The 20,307-nt window shown below is 35.8% G+C and overlaps 1 protein-coding gene across 3 annotated transcripts in view; it reads right to left on the bottom strand.

Moving 5' to 3' along the window:
• The window catches only part of KIF20B (kinesin family member 20B), a 40,849-nt gene that overhangs the window by 479 nt on the left and 20,063 nt on the right, over nt 1-20,307 (bottom strand). For 2 of the 3 annotated variants that reach the window (XM_065639230.1, XM_065639232.1), the window contains exons 20-33: nt 17,483-18,695; nt 15,974-16,112; nt 14,678-14,800; nt 14,126-14,186; nt 13,391-13,516; nt 12,988-13,124; nt 11,820-11,975; nt 10,597-10,761; nt 9,818-9,982; nt 7,781-7,903; nt 6,002-6,205; nt 3,656-3,733; nt 2,752-2,896; nt 1,097-1,239 (exon numbers count right to left, since the gene is read on the bottom strand). In XM_065639230.1, the coding sequence (XP_065495302.1) occupies nt 1,097-1,239; nt 2,752-2,896; nt 3,656-3,733; nt 6,002-6,205; nt 7,781-7,903; nt 9,818-9,982; nt 10,597-10,761; nt 11,820-11,975; nt 12,988-13,124; nt 13,391-13,516; nt 14,126-14,186; nt 14,678-14,800; nt 15,974-16,112; nt 17,483-18,695 (2,978 nt within the window). The remainder of the gene's footprint in view (nt 1-1,096; nt 1,240-2,751; nt 2,897-3,655; nt 3,734-6,001; nt 6,206-7,780; nt 7,904-9,817; nt 9,983-10,596; nt 10,762-11,819; nt 11,976-12,987; nt 13,125-13,390; nt 13,517-14,125; nt 14,187-14,677; nt 14,801-15,973; nt 16,113-17,482; nt 18,696-20,307) is intronic. The other variant, XM_065639233.1, reaches the window with a different exon arrangement.

The following is a 20,307-nucleotide window of genomic DNA, read 5'->3' as shown; positions in this document are numbered from 1 at the left end:
ACTGGGAACATGCAACATTATATTTTTGCTGAAACGAATACCCAAGCCCAAAGAAAAACGTGATCTGAAAGCATCTATCACTTCTATACTCTACTACTTATTTGATGAAACAGGGAGTGTTCAGAAAACACATTCTTAGTTTAAATTTCTTTAGCTTTCTCTGACTATCCTAGGATTCAGTCTTTCACTTTTCTTTCACTTCCAAGCTTAACTTTTTTTCCTGCATCTTCCTGTGGACAGCATTTTGGTTTCTGACACACCCATTCATACAACTTACAGAAAATTCAGCAGGATCTCTCAGTATGGGCAAACACTCACCATAATGACAGGAAGAAAGGACTGAATAGAAGAGATGTACATCCGACAAAGCCAGAGTACACTCAGTGCTATAGTTACTGTCAAAACCATAAAGTTGGATTTCAGAGAAAATACATCAAGCTCTGGCCTATAAGACTTTTTATAGGCTGTCTTAGGGCACCACAGTTTACACATACCCAGCAGGCTATCTAAACTGAGCTTTGAAAAGTATGGATGTATCCAGAGACTAAAGTAACCCAAATACTAGCTGGGCCTAAATAGAATCGGAAATTACTTTAGGTGCAGACTTGCCCTGCAAAGTTAATTGTACATGCAGACCTTTAGTGTTTCAATCATGCTGTTCCAAATTTATGGATCCCTTAATGGTGTCTATTTCTATTCTCCCTTTACGCTACACTTAAATGAACACCAACTACTGGAAAAACAAATTAAGATTCAACTGCTGTAATACAGGAAAAAGTAATCCTTCACATAACACAACTAAGATATCTATGAATCCAAACTTAAAGATACCTCCACGACTGCTGTATCACCTATACAGTAATTCAGCAGTCAAACACATAGAAGATAGGTGAGAAAAAAAACCAGAAAATTAAGTAAAACAGCAGGAAGAAAATATCAAGAGGAATGGTTAAGTAGAATCAAGAAATAAGTCAGTACTTTCAAGCTCTTCTGCAACTTGATTAGATCTTCACGTTTGTTCTGTCCCTTTATTAGTTTAAGACAAGATTACAGAAATACTTTACAGTGGACACAACAGTAACCTGTAATCACTTACTGAAGAAGCAGGGATATCTAGAGGGCAAGAAATGTCATTTGAATACAGCTTTCTCTTCGCTCGTTTTGGCTTGAGCTCATTTTCTTTGATGCCTTCTGGTTCTGCAGACTTGGGAGAGGTTATTGTCGCAATCAGTTTCTTTGCTAGAAAAAAAAATTATTGTAAATCAATGTCTTACTGGTTTTATGAGTCTCAAAATTAATGAATAAAGCAAGCTTTATTAAAAAGTTTAAAAATGAAAGATGTAGTCTGCAGATGTAGTCTGAACTTTAAATATAAAAATTCATAAGTGGTACTTGACTACCACAGTTTTTTATACCTGTAAAGTTTTCTATAGCTTCAGATGCAAAAGCTTAAGGACACATTTAAATAGCACATTAAAAATCAGTTACGATTCAGATTTCACTGGAAGTTAAACACCTCAACAGGAGCTGAACAACAGACCTAAATTCTTTGTGCTGACAGAAGCACAGGGTAGAGTAAATTTTCTTTATATACTTGTAAACTTTTGTCAAACTAGTACTAGCTTGATAAAGAGATTATGAGCTAGAAGGACAGAAGAAATACTGAACAATGCTAAGCCACACAAAAGAGGAAAAAAAAAAGTACAGGACATAGTCATAAAGGTTACAAACTAGAACTCATTTGCTCAAATTAAGTATGTTCAGGGTGAAATTTTGTGCCGTCTGACTTTGGCTTTATTGATAATGATATGTTGTCCTTATGGAACCAATCTGACAAACCTGGAAAATTTTAAAAATCTCACTATCGTCATCTAGACTGTCTTACAGCAGTTAAGTAAGATGTACTCTGTAGCAAGTCAAGTTTTCAAGCTGGTACAGAGACCTTCATTTTAAATGCCCACACTGAATAATAACTGACCTGGTTTTAACCAACCACATAATAGTGTCTTTTAGAATTTAATACTTGTGATTTCTTGTGCACTCTGTTAATTTTAATCTTTCTTTTAAAAACACCAACTCAGAGATCATGTCTTACTGTAGGAAAGAATAAAAATATGTTCTTCAGTAGTAAGACCTAGCAGTTATTCTTCCCAAGACTATGCTTAAACTTAATGAAATCCATTAATAGCTCCATAGTCAGTTTATTGAAGTCCTCCAAATATTTTCACAAGACATGGTCTTTCAGATTCTAGAGAACTAATATTCCCCTCTCACATACATACATCAAAAAACATCAATAGAGTTTCCACAGAAACAAAGCAGGGCAGGGGGAAAGAGATTGCTTATAGAACAAGGTAAGATTTGGAGCTCAGATTCAGCTCTTGATTTTTTTTTTAAGCAGCACGGCAAGAACAAACTCAGACATTTTGAGCTTAACGGTTATGCTTCTATGATAAATTCATATGCACATATTCCATGCTGCGTCTCTTCATTCCAACCAGTTTACCTTTTGCACTTATTCTAAACTTTAGAACCAAGTGGTCCTTGCAATCAAGACAGTCTTTTCTACTCTGCAAGATTCAATATAGCAGGCCCTGGTTCAGACTCCATTGTTTCATAAACAAGAGAACAACTCAATGCAGCAGACATGTCCTTCAACAACATGTGCATAAATCGATTAAAGTAAAAAAAAAAAAGCCATTCCACAATATCCAGAGAACATGAAATAAGCCTTATTTATTCTGTACAAACCTTTAGAGTGAATAATAGTAGGAGAACTTTGGAAAAAATCTCCAATTTTTTGTAGTGTTCCATCTTTTTTAGCTGACTTTTTACTTGAAGAAGATTCTTGCTTTCTTAAGGTCCTTTCTTTTCTCAGTGGCTGTGTAGTAGACATCTATACAGAAATACAAGATCATTGTTTAAGTTCAAAATTAACTTATCTTCAGGTTTAATTCCACTTTATTTGACTTCAATATTATTTTCAAGCTGACATTTTGAGCTTTGCTACTGACAACTCTGTTCATTATACTAATGATACTACCACAGTAAGCAATGTAGACAACCTCCTTTCATACTCTGAAGCAAAAAAACTATCCAGGTTTCACAGAATACATTTAAGGGTGTGAGTAATACAGGAAACAGAAAGTTTCTTTAAAAAAAAAAATAGATTCAAAATTATAGAGTATTTCATTAGACAACTGGTTCTAGTTATAAGTAAACCAGGACAAAACTGATGGGGAAAATAAATCTACTACCCGCCCTCTGAACCTGACCAAGTTACTACTAAGGCCTAAAATCATATTTTTATAATTGTCATGCATACAGATGACATGAACCTTAGTTTTACTTCAAAGGTATTGCCTCTAACATCATATCTACTAATAGTATGTTCAAACTAGTCTTCATAACTATTCAATACGCAACATCCTTCCCTTTGAGTCATAGTACACTGCAGCTTGTACACATGCTTGGCAAATACAGAATTACTCTCTTTGGTTAGCTCATAGAGTTTAGTAGGAAGAAAACCTAAGTGTTTAAGAATCCTATTCAAATACATAGACAATATTGTGCTTTATAAGAATGTTTGTTCCTTTCACAAGTCCACCTTTACAGAAGAGGCCAAACTAACTTCAAAAATAGAACAAAACCAAACCATTTTCTTGTTGCTTGTAGAAGGCGAATTAGTCATAGCAGGTTTTGCATTTTTCTTGTTCTCATTTTTCACAAAATCCTAAGAAAATAAATATGGCAAATTTTAACTAGGATTCTTCTGGAACAAACAACAATTATTTACATTACAGAAGCAACCACTGTTTGAATGCTATGACTAACAGCAGGGAGGCAATGGCTAATACTGGATAGAGGTAACTATTGAAATGTAAATGAAGCACTAAAACTTGCGGAAGGGAACTAGAAATACCAGTAGTCAAACCATTCTGACATTTACCATTTTCTTCTATTATTTCCTGTACTTTTGCCTTGAAGAGATTTGACAAGCGAACACACCAATTGAAATTAGCTCAATAAATCTAAATGTAAATTCAGATTCGTGGTAACAATGATAAAAACAGGTTTGTAGCATAGTATCATTGTTAAGCTGTCATTAAGCTTCTATCTTGTGAAGCAGTGCAAAGAGATTTCAGATAACCGATAGCCATACTGACTGATAACAGTATCAGAAAACAGGAAGAGGATTTTGTTCTTTGTTTAATTAGAACGTAGTCTCCGCAAAATATTTGTCAAAGAAACAAACAAAACCAAAAAAAATAAAAGGGGGTTTGTTTTATTGTTAAAAAATTGAGATGAATACTACATGTTATTTGAGCACCACAGGTTTCCCCTCAGTCCTTAGTTTTAGTGCCAACAATGCAGTTTTCAGTTTTAGGAAATTTAAAAAACAAATTGTGTCTTCAGGAGACTTGTTACAATTTAAGATATCGAATCATTTTATAATCTATTTCTGTTTGGCATATGTAACATGAAAACAATACTTAAGAGTAACATTCAGGTGAATAAAACAGCAGTAAGATACTTTTAAATTTAGTTCCATGCTATTGAAAATTTACTTAGCTAAATGTTATCCTATAGGGCTATGAACATGGACTGCTACACTATAAAAGGATTTAAATGGATTGGTAAAACAGTCTTCTCTAAAAACATGGATAACTACTTTAGATGAAATATGTTCATCTGTAAACAAGGTTCAGTATTTTTTCAATGCTTTCAGAAGGGTGTTTATTTTTACACCTATTTTTCCAGCAGCCTGAGAGAATACTACTCTAGAAGAAAACTGGTTCAAAACACAAGAAGTTTAAGTCAACTCCGGACATTATTCCATTATGAAGTGTTGAATTCCAACAAATAAACTTAAACAGCTTTTAACAGTTACTTTTGCAATCTAAGTTTAACAAAATGAGTTTACTGAAATACTGATGAACACTAATCACTGAAGTGATTATTTCCATTAACTATTTTACCAAGACATAAAAAAAATATATCACTTGGGAATTCTTGAATGAGAAATGCTAAAAAAAAAAAAATCAGATAGTTCACACTCCAACTGAGACAAGCTCACTAGATCACTTACACCTAGCCAAACCATCTCCCTCATCTTCACCTGCCAGATTCTAAAGTTCTTGGAAGTATAAAGCTCCTTAGCCCCACAAGGAGGACTGCAAGTACATCAGGTACCACCACAATGTGGTCTTAAGGTCTCATGGCCTTAGTAAGTGTCTGGGAGGCAGTTGTGTTGGTGCTAATGCTGATACAAGGGAAAGGAATACACAGTTCAGGTAGGAACAGTGAAGATTTTTACCACCTTGGACTGCTGTGGCACCTTAGTCTCACATGTAAACACCACAGCACATTAAAAGGCTGGAGCATATAAACCTAGCGGAGCATATAACCCAGCACAGCGAAAGGAATTAAAGTGGAATTAAGGTCTACACAAAACAGGGAGATTTGGGTACTGTGCAATTAGTTCTGTACAGACCCTTTAAGTACCAAAAAAAAAAAATCATCAAGAAAAACACAGGCTGGAGAAATAAAGTCAAAGGAAGTGGTCTTGAAACTCTGAAATGCATTAAACCCAGGGGCTTAATCTCTTCCAATAGGCAATTACAAGTTATAATTGATACCAATGATTACCTGTACAAAAAAGACCCAATTCTATAAAACTGGTCTGTAATCCCACAGATTGGAGTTGGAGACAGGAGCAAATGGTACCAGCATGGAGAGAGAAATATATAGAAGGTAAATAGAAAGTGCAAATCCGAGACAAGGGGCCAGAGTCTGAATAAATTGAAGTCAATGACCTCGTTCACCACAGGGGAGAGATCCACCACTTCTGGGGGAGGGGACGAAGTAGTTTAAATACACCCTAGGCATATCCTTAGGATCTCGGTGAGAATCAGAAGATAAATATAGGATTTTAGCAAATTATCAGAATAATACACTGAAAAATTGCACACCATATTTCATCAGTTGGTCTAGGTCATACCTCATCCATCTCGTCACTCTTCCTTTTCTTTCTTGGCTTGAGCGTTTTAACTCTAACTGGTAAGGTGCTGCCCTGGTGCTTCACCTCCATCTTATTGGGTTGCAGAGGTGTGAACTGGATTTCCATCTCTGGTTTTGGGAACCGACTAGTTTTTCCATTTTCTGTGGACACTTCTGAAGAGTCAAGAACAATTTCCGAATGGTCCTGAAAACATATGGAAATTTTAAGAAAATGAGTTTTAAAATAACTATGAATTAAAGCCACCAAACTAGACTACATATCCCTCCCCAGTGGATTTCAAAGCAAGCATTCCATTTTCCAGCTGTTAGCTTTCACGACACTTAATAGAACTGAAGAATTCTACTTCAACTATAGTAGAGTTTAACTCTTATTTTCTACAACTTTTTTGTTAAATTTAAAAAAGTTAACATTTCTATCTATGATCACAGAACTTAGAAGTTTTCCTTGCTGAACTCAGCCTCATACTTCACTTCCAAGTCATTTTTCTCAAGGGCAGAGACAGCTAGTCACAATTTCCACAGCTAGAATTGGCATGATTTCCTTCATCTTATCTCTGCTGCTCCTCAGGAACTAGGAAGCAATAGGAGCTTTTGAAAGAAAAGTATCACCCTTCTCTACCTTTAGGGAGCTTCCCCTTCCTCTTCTACACCAGAGAGGTTAATTGTGCAAGTAACAAGTTCCAATGGGCAATCAACAAGCCAAATTCAACCTATGAGAGACTTCTACATCACTATCTGTTCTCTGGAAGAACAACAGGCATTCAGGCACCACGACTGCCTGCAAGCTGAAGGCCTTGTCTTGTACCTGCTTACAGTCAAAATGCAAGAACTGCAGAGTGAGGGTGGGATGGAAAGGTCAGGTCACGTAACTCCCCTTCCCCAGCAGCACTTACCTTCCACCATCCACCCAGCCCTCTTTTTCTTAAAAAAAAAAAAAAAAAAAAAAAAAAAAAAGCTAGAAAGTCCTGTGGTCTCCTTGGCTCTTGCAACTTTGTGGCAGCAGTTCCACTGCAGGCTAGCACACAAAAACGAATTCAGCAGCAGCACGAAACATGGAAGATGGGCTGCTGGGGTTGGTGATGGTGAGAAATGACAGGTGGCTGCTACTCCTGCTGCTAGTAGGGTCCCAAACACACCAGCTGCTTCTTATGCTGGTTCACCCTGAAGTATACCTTTCTCCTCTCTAAAAGGAAAGTGATCAAAGCTCATGGAAAGGCAAAAGGTAGCCACCTTCTTCAACAGGCTCTGCTGGGATTTTTGGTGGGAATACCACCACTACTGTATTTCTAAGAACAGAGTCGGCTAATAAACACATTTTTCTTTATAACTGCTATTTCACGAAAGAGTTAGCAATCTAAAAGTTACATAGGAATTGTTAGTATCATTAGCTAACTAAGCTACACACAGGAGTCCTGCAGCGGAAGAAAGCAAATCTAATTTGCCTTGCTATTGCTCATTCTTTTAAGATTTTTTTTTCGGGTGACTTATCTAATAATCCACCACTTCATAAGCATTGGTGAGAGGTAAGTTTTCAAGAGAACACAGTTGAAGTCAGATATAATTGTTCACATGATTAAGTTATATAGCTTTAATTTCTAGCAAAAGCCACTCAATCAAATGATCTGATCACCAAGAAAGGGATTTGCAGAATAAAATTTTAGAATTCTTCAGGCAACAGGCCACATTTTCTTCTCTATTCTGTATTTAGCAAAATCCATACAATTGCATAGAATTTTCAAATTTAAAGTTTTATACCAACCTCACTTAATGAAGAGACACTGCTAGAACATTGAGGTAATGAGCAATTCTCTTGAACTTCATCATCTCTTACTGGAATTGTTTGTCCAACTACAGGATTAGTCTTGCTTCTTTTTTCCATAAACTGTAAATATTTAGAATGATTAGAGATAATGATGGACTGTAAGCCTGAAAATAGCTTGAGTTTTCTAGATTTACTATATAAAAGCTCAAGCACAGACAGCTAATGAACACCTGGGCTGAAAGACAAGCCATGTTTAAGTCAGTAACATCTATTGACAATGTGATCATAAGATGTGACCTATTGCTTCTCACCAACAGCCCATCTATTATAGTTCAGTATTTTGTCTCTAAGAGTGGCAAAGGTAAATGCTATTTAGGGATAACACATGTGATCCTGGTCACCTTGTCATCTGTTCCCTCCATACTCTCCCAGCACTCTCGGTTGTTGCATTGGAAGTATCAGAGATTACACCTCTGCTTAATCCTCAGAGTATCCATTTACAAATACATTTCTGGATTTCTGCTACAAATTTTTCTAATCCCCGATGACAGTGCCTGTTTCTACTGCCTCCAGAAAAATCACTAGCTGCTTCATATTGGAATATGTTATTTTAACTGTTTTAAAATTAACTCTCCTATTTGTTTCATCAAGTGCTGCCCAGTTCTTGCAGGATTTTAGGAAGGACAGTTCTGCCTTCTGTTTACCCACCACAACCATGATTCTGTAAGCCTCAGCCCCATAGCCGTCTGGTGGCCTTAACATCTCCTAATCAGAGTGCCGGCTTCTTAGTCTCTCCCTCGCAATGCAGGAGACGCATATCAACCTTGATCACCTTAGTTTTTCTTCTTATCTCCAATCTGTCTTTCCTGAGAACTATTTGACTTCTCCCAAAACTTCACCCTATTCACTTCAACACTACCCTAACAGTTTCTCACATGATAATCCTGTTAGCAGCCTCTCATTCGTAAGAAGTATTTTGCTACTGGCTTGAAGTAAGTACTTCAGCATCAACTTTTCACAATGATTCTCTATAACTGATTTTACAGCAAAAATAACTAATTTTATGGTGCTCTCTTAACTGCTATTACAAAGCTGTATAAAGCAGTAACCCTTCTGAGAGCTATTCCTCTCTCACTCATACATCCCAAGATTTATCTATACAGCATTACTTGAACTGATGAAGCAGCAAGAAACTAGCCTGTCTTATTTGGCAGCAGGCAGGAAAGAGATTAAGAGGTGCATTTTGTCATCCAGTCCAGTACTGCAACAAGAGAGGAGAATTTTATCTTCTAGCAGCCAGGGGAAGGACTGCTAGGAAATATATGTTCAGTCCTATTCATTAGTAATGAGCAATTGAGCCACGTAGCATTAATTCAGTTTACCAGGAGAACTCTGTCATTAAATACTGTTCATGCAGCACACAAGGGTTCAGTCAGAATCAAGAGTCTCAATACAGTTGCAAGTCTTAAGTTTTGTTCAGGAAATATGCAAAGTTGATCTTTTCTTTCGGTAAACTGCAAAGATTGTTTAGCTTTTGTTTTAAATGGGATGCAAGATACTGTTCGTTTGGTTTTTTTTTTTCCTTGTGAACCCCCATATGGGCTGGGAGCTCTAATTACAGAATCATCTCTATTACCACACTATAGGTGATATCATGAAAGTTGTTTGAGCCAAAATCCCCTTAACACTGATATAACCAAACCGGAGATGACACTACAAGTATTATGTCTTCAGATCTCTAGAACCTGGATTAGTTAACTAGTTTTTCCCTCAGGTATGTAAGTTCTATAATGTAGAGGGAGGTGGTATTCTATTAACTAAAGTACTTTTTTGTTTCCCTGAGAACAAGCGTGAAAGAGGGAGATGGAAAGAATGAACAAGAACTCAGAACTGAAGATAAAGTATGAAGAAGCACAAAAAGTAACTTTTGGAGGATTCCCAATGTTGCTGAAATATATACTAAGAAAACAACAAAACAAAAGTTATTAACAACATATAATTAGTACATACTTTCTATAAATATAGCAAACATACCTCTTTGTTTACAGACTGATCTATTTTATCTCGTCCTTTTTCAGGTGAAGGTACTTTTGCCAAAGATTGAAGACTTTCATGGTTAATGAGTTGTTTCAATTCCTTTATAACATCATCTTTCTCAGACAGCTGTTTTCTTAGTTCTTCTATATCAGTTTCCTTATCCTAATAAACATAGCAAAAATAGCCACAAATTGCACGATTGGGAAAAGAAATTAACAAATAACGCAAGCATCGTTATGATTACTTGCTAACATCAGTTTTGGAATTGCAGGCTAAAATAGTCAGCTATCCAACAAAGTCAATAATTTCATGTAAGAGTGGCCACTATTTAAAGTCAAGTCACATAATAGCCTAGGAAGATGTAATGCTACATTTTTATTTTACTTATGTAGAGTTATAAGAAGTTCACCTCCCATTTGTTCATTAAGTCCTTTGTGCTGTGAAAAAGGCAGCAAATGTGACCGTTGTTTCAGATTTCTAGTTCAAGTTTGTAATCAAAGGATCAAATAGACTTGAGTGTTTATCTGAACCACAAATATTTTGAAGCTTCAGTTACTATTACATATTCAGTTTCAAAACAATATAAAGCTTAAAAAAAAGCTGCAAATGGTTTCAATATGACAGTGTTTATGAACAAAAAATAAAGCCAAAATGCAAAGAGCAAGGATAGTGTTTGGCAGAACTAGTGGATACCCCCCTCAAAAAGCAAACAAACAAACAAAACAACAAAAAAAACCCCACACAGGAATGAGAGAGAGAATTCCTGAATCCTTTACCTTTAGTGCAGCCTGTTTCAGTTCTGCTATTTCTTTATCTTTTTCTGTAGTGTTAGAAGCCAAAGTCCTGAGCTGCACTTCCAAAGCTTCTACTAATTTATCTCTTTCTTCACGCCACTTTTGAAGATTGCTGTCCTTTTCTACCAGCTGTGCAGCAAGTCTTTCCTAAACGGGGAAAAACAGGTTAGAATTGAACCCCACTTCTACACACTATCGGAACTGTTCTGATAGTTTAGTTTCATGTAGTTAGTATTTTGTGGCTTAAGTAAACTCAAGAGCATATATAGATCTTAAAAAGCACACATAGAACTAGTTTCACTACAAATATGCAAAAGTAAACAGCAAATCATGCTTCACTTAGCAAGTCCATATCTATACTTATAATCTTTGTGAAGATAATTTTTGTAAAAACTACCACTCCTGTTTGCTCACTTTGTGATTTTATTACTAACAAGTCTCAGGCAAGTGAAGTCACAGACAAAATAAAAGTAGTCCTAAGCTCCTAGCACCCTCTTGTACTGATTGTAGGTCCAGAAAGTCATTGCTAACTACTTCTAGATGCAAATATAGTTTTAGATTGTACAGATTTGTATAATCATTTAATATGCTTAAGAAATTACAACCTTGACACAGTCCAGTGAACAGACAAGGTATCCACCTTGTAATTAACTATCAGTCACTCTACTTTGAAAGTGACATGGGAGCAAAACCACTAGAATTCAGACCAAGTATTTCTACTCTATATCTGCAAACGAATTTCTTTTTTGGTCAACTTCTACTTGTTTTTTCTGTTCCTTCTAAAGCAGCATAGTCTTCCCCCCACCCCCCGCTCGCCCCACCTCAGAAAAGCCAAGCAACAAATCTTGTTTTTCAAAGTATGTTTTCTTAGCTTCATTAAGTGGCAATTAATTTCAGTGTAGGTTACTTATTGGTGTTTTACACACAAGATGAAGTTTGAAAAATTCATACTGAGGTGGTGGTGATTGGAAAGGAACAGACATGTCAGCTTCCATTACGTACTAAGCTTTTTCATTTTGTGACCCTCCTATTCTTCCTTTTTCATATTGAGGAGATCTCATCTAGGCTTTGCTAATGCGATACGGTGAGGTGACTTTGACAAAGGTCAGCTACTCTCAAGTGCCTACACTTCTCACTTGACATGAGATTTGCTCTGTACTGAAGACTTAAACCAGCGGCCTCTTCCAAGGCCTCCAGTCACTTACAATTTCTGCTTGTTGCTCTACATGACGTTCTCTGTCCTCTGCAAATTTTCTCATTTCTCTGTTGCGATGGCTCTCAGCTTCTTTTACTTGATTTATGAGTCCCATTTTTTCTTCCAGCCACTTCTTTCTATCAGTTAGATACTTTGCCTCATTTTCCTATTTTATTTAACCAGACATAAAAACATAAATAGAGATTAAGCAAAAAGTGTCTTAAAATCCAGATTACTATTAAATGGATTCATTTCAGGTAACAGAAATACTAGTACAGTTTTACTCCAGCATATTCCCAAGTATGAGTATTTGAACATCCTCATCTGTTGTTCTCTATTAAAAAAACCCCAATTTTCAGCACTTCCTATTCAGTCTGGCACATCTTCATGGAACAGATTTTTTTTATCCTCTAAAAATGCTCTGGATAAGTCTATAAAAAACCCACTATAAAAGTTACACCGAAAGTAATGGTAAAGAGACACTTTTAACTTACAAATTCCCAATATTTTATAGTGCCTTACAAGACCTGTTAGAAAACTTATTTATACTTCAAGACTGAAAGACAAAGAATGCAGTACAATTTGAATGGTAGGCAGAGATAGTGTGTACCTAAGAACATCACTTGAATCCACAGCAACTTTGCCTCCTTTTCTATCACAATCAAACCTCTTGTCAGACATTCTCCCACATAAAACAGGAGGCACCTGAAAAGCTGCTTGGAAGAAAAGTCAGCTTTCTAATCCAAGAAGTAGAGGTAAATCCTCAGCCTAACAGGAAGGGTTTATATGTCATGCAGTCAGCACAGGATCTTCAAAGAGTTTGATTTAGTCACCCAAGCAACTGTCAGGTAAGAGGTGCAGAATGAATATCAGGAGTTGGATTGGTTAAGACAACTGTAAAAGGAGCTCAGCTACAGAAGCACCATCAATGGTAGCATAACACAGGGAAGGGTGCACTCCATTATGGGGCACCAGTGATGCTGCATATTACAAAGACACCGCATCCAGGCTTTGCTGCACTGGTGTACTGCAGCTTTTACAGGAGGTTTCCTTTACCAGTGTAACAACTCACCATATCACGCTCTACCTCTTGAAGATAGTGACACACAAAAAATTTAGACTCCTAAATGAAAGTTATGGCTTTAAGACTAAGTATTAATTATGTCACCATATTTTACCTTCAGTTCTTTTTGCAGCTTTATTAATTCTTCATTTTCTTTTATGTTTTCCTCCTCATTTTTGCTCATCTTTTGCTGGCAGTCACTATCTCTCTGGTTATTCAGCTCTCTGTATTTCTGCTTCCATGCTTCCAGTTCTAGCTCAGTACACAAAATGAGGTTACATAATGTAGAGTTTCAAATGCATGTGTGACCACATTCACATCCTTCTACTAAAGTTACTTGAAAATATCAGCTATGACCACAAAGAGACAACAGAAACCTTTAACTGTTTCAAGTTCATTACGTACTATGTAAAATTAATGCCTAAATGGCAGTCAACAAATAAAAACAAATTTAAAGCAGTTATCACAATACATCCAAAATAATTTGCTTCCCTGAACCCTTTCCATGGAGAGATTACCTAAAACTAATCTGTTGATCTCTTCTAATTTGGCTTCAAGCACTCGATCTTGTTCAGTTTGAGTTTGCTCTTGTTCTTCTAGTGTCATCCGCATATCTTCAATGACTTTTTCCTTTGCGCACAGATCTGAAGATTTCAAAATAAATTTACAGATGAGCCCCCTCCTAGATCCCACCACTTTGTCTCGAAGTGCCTTCATTACAAGTCACTTCCTGAGATTGAAAGCTCTGCTAGAAAGAAATCGAACAGCTCTACTAAACTCTCCAAGTCCAAATTCTTAAGTGATTCTTGTCAACTTGATTTAGGTGAGTGTTTCAGTGTTAACGTCAGGCAGACTATGGCTTGTATTATAGGAGAAACTAACCACTATTCAACCACTAAATGTTTATCAAACTTGCCAAAACTGTTATTATGCTAGTTCATGTTTCAGTGTTTGATTTTGTTAAAATGGCCAACTAGAAAGGCAAATAAATACCAGCATTTAATAAGTTAACACTGATACAGCAAATCCACACTTTCTCTGGGGCTTATGTTTCTTATTCTGAGACTGTTTCTTTGCTTTCAAATATACCTGCCAATAATGATACAATAAAAATTAGTTCCTGACTGTAAGATTTTAATGTCCAGTTTTTAAAATACCAGTGTACAAGACACTCCAAATTCATTAACAACATGATAACTCATTATGTTGCCATTCCACACCAAAAAACAGGAACAATAATGGCGTTTTCTGACCTTTACGTGTTTTCTCATACTGTTTGGAGATTTCTTCCAGCTTCTCATTATTCAACTGCTCCTAAATATCACATTGAAAGCAAATTAAAGAAAACGTGTTGAAAGAAACAAATATATGTGCAAGAAGTGAGTAGCTTTTCATTCTGAGCTTTAATAAGTAATGAATAAAGTATTTGAGACAAATAGTCCAGAATAAATAAGTTTTTCACATAGTGTAAAGAAGCATTCAAGCTGATTAAAAAATGTTTTGAGGAAGACATTACTACTAACATATCTAAGTGTCACTGATCAGAATCAGGATATCTACAGGTGTTAATTATGTATTTATTAAGCAGATTATTTAAAACAATTTGACAGTGTCCTGCAGTGAGAAGTTCTTTCATTCATCCATTAAAACTTTCTTTCATTCATCCATTAAAACTAATTTCAGCCGGCTACTCTCATTTTTACCCCAATTTCTGGAAATCTGTCTCCTGTTGCTTGAAAAACTTGTCTTATTAATGGATTAGTTAAACAAATTAAGAGAAAGTAAAATTTTAAATAATAGAATACCTGTTTAAGTTGCAGGATCGTGCGCTGTTTGATCTCTAATTCTTCACTAAATTTGTTTTTAATTTTCTGAAGTTCACTAACTTTATTCCTCAGGGATTTCTCCTCGGATCGCATTGTACATACCTGTAACAATGCACAAACACAGCAAGTAAAGCTAACATTTAGCTATAAGCCTTCTACTATCTCTGTAAGTTATCTAAATAACCAGATACTTTAAGAGCCAAATTTTTGCAAGCATCTTAGCTAAATTTCAGGGGCTGTAGGAAGTGCACTATACTGTACATCCTTCCTAGGAAGAATTTTCACTGTAGAATAGTCTTACATTTGGCAGGGGGGAAAAATGAAAAATACAATAATAATGATTAACTAAATATATATTTTTAAAAAGCCACACAAACACCAACACAAAAAACAACCCAACAACCACCAACAGCAACACCACAAAACAAACACACACTATCAGAAAATAACCTAATAAACTACAAGTTCAGTTGTCCTTTAAGAAAAAAAAAAAGAATGTCTTCTGACATGTGATCCCATCCACTCCTTGCTACTTCTCAAACAGGATTATACACTGAATGTTGAGTAGGAAAAGGTCTTCAAACGTTCGACTGCTTGGGAAGACAAGAATACTTTTCTAAAGCTTACCTTTCAAGCCCAAACTCTTGCTTGGATTTTGGAATTTAAATTCTCACAACACCCCACGAAGTTCTGAGAAATCCTACTGCTTGATAACTAAGCTACTAACAATTAACATTAGTAAAAGTTATTGCATCTTTTCATTTCTTCTCCCCAAACTTAACAGAAAACATAGCTTAGATTTAGAAGTTATTTTAAAATTTGGATTTAGCCTCTAGAACTTAGTGCTTTCCTTTCCTGATTAATCCATCTCTTCCTCCCAGAGATCAGCATTTTCCATAAGTCCAAAGTCTGAGGCTTTCGATTCAGCACAAATAAAAACATATGGCACTGTACTGTTATGAAGATTTCTACATCCTTCTCCATAACTAGATTAGTCATAATTTTATTCATACACTTAAAAAAGATTTGTGAAACTTTACTTCCTTCCTTCGATATCTGTACTAATCCATGTTTTGACATCTAGTCTTATTTTTAGCTTACATCCTCATTGGCAGTGTAACTTAAGATTCACTGTTACTCTAAATGTATCATTCAAAAGAGATTCATTAATAATCACTTTTAATAGTCATAGCTTGAGATTGGTGAAAATAGGTTTTAACAACAGAACCCCAAGCATAAACTTGTAGAAGAAACATTTGGCCTATAGTTACCAACCTCTTTTTGTACTTGCTGAATTTGTTTCTTGGCATCAGAAAATTTCTCATTCAAATCTGTATATTCTTCCTCTTTCTTCTGCAAATCTTTTTTCAAACTCTGTACAAGGGCAGAGCTCTCAGAAAGATCTTTACGTAGCCTTGTGTTAGAAATTAAGAGACGTAAATAACATTAGTATTATATATCTCAAAGAATCAGCTTTTACACATTAACTCAGGCTTGACTGCTAGTATTATTCATGAATTGAATTTCAGATCTATCAGATCAATTGCAAGCTTTAGAATTGTACTTTTGGATTTCAGCTTCTTATTATATGATTCTGAAGTAACAAACGGCTTAGATTCACTTCTGGACACTGGAATATTTATTTTTTTTTTTTAAAGCACATTAGAGCAACTATTTTTATTATTAGATGTCCTTACAGAGTAACAAAAGGAACGAGGTTAATATCAAGTAAGTTTAAACTTGATATCTACATCCCAGACCTTGTAAGGATCAAGATAAGTAAAAACCAAAAGAAAATAGAAAAAACAATAACATGGCACCAAGTACTGCTGTTACAAGTGCTACAAAGTAATTAAGAAGTTCAATAGGTTTATTTTTAAATGGCCATATTTATTTAAGTTTACAGTAAGACATCTTGGATTTTTACTTTAAAACAAACTAATAGAAGGTTTTTTAGATTCTATAACTGACAACACAAAACAAGGCCTCACAAAAGGTAAAGCTTTCAAAGCTTTACAAGCACAGGGTCAGTGATCCCCAGACCTTCACGCTAATTTGTACTTTAGAATATATGCAGGTACCCACTGATATGGCACTAAAGAAACTCATCAGAAGAAGGGCTACATAACACCTTAAAGCTATATTTACATGATTGCAATTCCCTTACCATATAGCAAATATAATCCCTCAGACACATTTAATGTCTTATTTTTTAAAAGATTTTAAAAAATAGAGGGGGCCGGGGGAAGTTCTACCCTCCTAGACCCATTATTCCTTCAAGTTCTTATAGTAGACTGTGTTCACCTAAAATAGCTGTTACCAAAACTGGCTGTCTACTGCTTACTCCCTAGGGTTCTTTTTTTCCTTTCTCCTTTTCCTTTTTACCATTCAGTCCTTTTCAAAGAAAACATTGCCTATTTTTACGCAAGTTACAGGATATAACATTAAACTACGTCATTTCCTTCAGCAAGGGTACACAACATAAAATTATTAGAAATCCCCAAACAATTCTTCATTTCCTTGCATGCTCCTGTTTCCCCCCACAATAATTCCTAATGACATAGACCTATATTTTTGAAAGAAAATACAAACAGGTGAGAAAAATATAGCCAACAGAATATACAAATATGAAAGTCAAGTAGTGTATTAAAACTTCATAGAGAAACAGTTTGGTTAATGAAATAGAAAAACATGCAAATGTGTTATGTCAAAATAAACTGATGTTCTCAGAAAGTAATTTTGAGTCTATTCTCAATGGGCTATGACATCTCATTATTTACTTACAGTTTTATGGATTGTATTTGCTCATCCTCATTTTTCTCCTTTTCCTTAAGAGAGTGTTTCATGTTCTCCAAGCTGTTCATTAACTGCACAACTTCCTCCTTCAGATTTGCTTCTTGATCATTTAATTCTTTCAGGTTCTTGTCTGAATTAGCACATTTCTCTTGCAGAAATACTATATTACTTTCTAGATTTAAAATAATAGATTCTTTTTCTTTAATTACTACTTCTAACTTTGTTATGTTGTCATCTTTAGCTCCGAAAGCCTCTAAGAGGCATTCAAGCTCTCTTATTTTTCCCTTGTATCTGGTAACTTCCTCCTCAAACTCTGCAATTATTCTGTGATCTTCTGCAGCCTGTCTTTCAAAATCCTGGGTTTTCTTCTGGATTTGCTCTTGTAACTGATTCATAAGTTCTTTTTCCTTTACAGACTGTTGATCTTGATTTGCGATCTCATTTAATTTTATTTTTAGTTGATTATTATACTTCTTAGTGTCACCAAGTTCCTTCTTTAAGTCTTCAACTTGTTGAAGTAGTTCTCGAATTTGCTGACTTTTTTGTAAAGAAGCCTTAATAATATTTTTGCATTCTTCCCACATGCTTTCAACACTACAGTGAAAGGAGCTTTCCCGTCTCAGATCTGCTGTAGAAGCAGTTTGGGACTGCACACATGCAGGACTCACTTGAGCTCTCTCTGGTTCATCTTTTTGAGAGTTTAAGGAATCCTTTAGAATAACTAAATCAATATCCATAGCATAAGACTCTAAGTGACATGTATACAACTCATCTACTTTGGACTGCATTATTTTAATTTGTGACACTTTATCAATTATATTTTGTTTGGCAACTTCTACTTCATTATTTAGCTGAATAATCTTTTCTTCTTGCTCCCTGTTTATAGTTTTCTGTTTGTCCAATTCAGAAACAATCTCTTGACAGTCAGTTCGACACTGCTGAAGTTCTTCACTTAAGTCAGAGGCCCTTTCTTCAGAAGTAGAGAGCTTGAGATGCAAGTTTGTTATTTGCTCACTGAACTCTTCCTTTTTGTTTTTTTCTCTTCTACATTGTTCTTCAAGTGCAGCTAGCTGACCTTCCAAGGTTTCAATTCTTTCCTTCAGTGTTAGTATTTCTGCATAGTTCTCAGAAGTATTTGTTTTCACATATTCAGTTCTCTTTTGCTCTAGAAAGTCATCTTCACAACTCTCCTTTGTATCTCCTGAAAAAACCCACATCCATCCAGCTCAGTTTGATTAAAACCAATAGTGCAAGTCACTTGTAACACCAAACAGCAATTGCTATATGGAAAATGGTCACCATCTGAAAGCCACATCCTCATATCTTATGACATTTTGAAATCTTGAAGTAGTTGAAGCCCTCCGAGCAGTTTAACATGCAATAAGTGCCTCTTGCGCTTCTAGGCATACTTTGCAGCAAGAAGCATTCAGGAGCCTTAAAGAACACTTTACCATGGCTTTATCTCTGCCTTCTACTCTGTACCACTAGTAGAAAAATCTAGCTAGTTCTATTAACATGTAGAAATACCTATGAGCTAGATAACATCCACAGTTATATCTAGTTTCCACCTTCACTGGTTAAATAATCCCTTTAATACATCCAGCAATCACCCATTCTACATTTAGAAGAGCAACAGTATCGTACACTTTTCCGAGAAGTTTCGTTCATACTCAGTATTCCCTTAGGTTGAAAATGAAGCTAAAAATCCAGCACAAGTTTCTCCACTTAGTGTTTGGGACCTTCCTCTTTTTTTTTTTTTCTCAATTGCTTTTTAAACTAGAACATGACCAAATAGCCTGTTCTTCACAACAGGAAAAAAAAGTTCTCAGTGCTGACATTAATTGCAACTGTAATTTCCTCTTTGAGAAGAGCTATCACTTTTCTATTTTTGTTTTGTTTGTTTAAACAAGCTTCAGTCATGAGATTATAAACAAACCTACTACTATCTAGCATATCAAGGACTCTACATCAACTTCATTTTCCATCCCCTTCCTGTAACTTTTATATAAGTGGCACCAAACAGTCATGCTAGGACTCAATATTCATCCCAACCAAAGACTGTAGAGACAAATGAGCAATGTGTCTGGTGCAGAGACAGAAGCTTCTCTTATGACAGACTTCAAATAAGATTTATTTGAACAAGTTGTACAAACATCAGAAATGCCCTACTGGATCACACACCCCATCGCTTGACCCACCTAATATCTTACGATCTTTTGCTACTGTTGGTAGGCCCAGCCACTTCCTACAGACCTTTCCTGACATAGAACAATTGGGAATGTTAGAGGAATGCAAGACAATACATCCCTGCTTAACTCTTTTAGTGTTCACATATCAACCTGTTGGCTGTTAGCTTAGCTAACCACTTCTGGAATATGAGAATTATCTGCCTCTCCCACCTTCTAGTGCAGCAAATATTAGAAGCTCACTACCCACTCTATGAAGTGCTTTGTTCCATAAACTTAAACTCATCTTCTATTGGACTGAGTGTTCCTTAGTTCTTTCACTGCAGAAAGTGATGACAGTCCAGCATTCAGTTTATTCATTATCTGTATCCTAGTTTTCTGTGATCACGTGAATTTGACAAGTCTCCTTTTAACGTGTTTTATCTCTCTTCACAGAGATAGATAATTTCTGCTCCCCATTTTTCAACCTTATTACTCTTTTTCTACCCCACCCTCACTCAAACAATACCTGGAAGATATTCTTATTTGCACCTGTTCTGCAGAAGGCGGGCAAGAAAGTAAGGGACAAAGGGAAGACTTTCATTCTCCTTTCATATATGCTTTCCCTAGTTCTATGAGAAACGGAAG

This window comes from Caloenas nicobarica, chromosome 7 (assembly GCF_036013445.1).
Source record: "Caloenas nicobarica isolate bCalNic1 chromosome 7, bCalNic1.hap1, whole genome shotgun sequence".
Lineage (NCBI taxonomy): Eukaryota > Metazoa > Chordata > Aves > Columbiformes > Columbidae > Caloenas > Caloenas nicobarica.
This window is presented reverse-complemented; position numbering and strand designations above follow the sequence as displayed.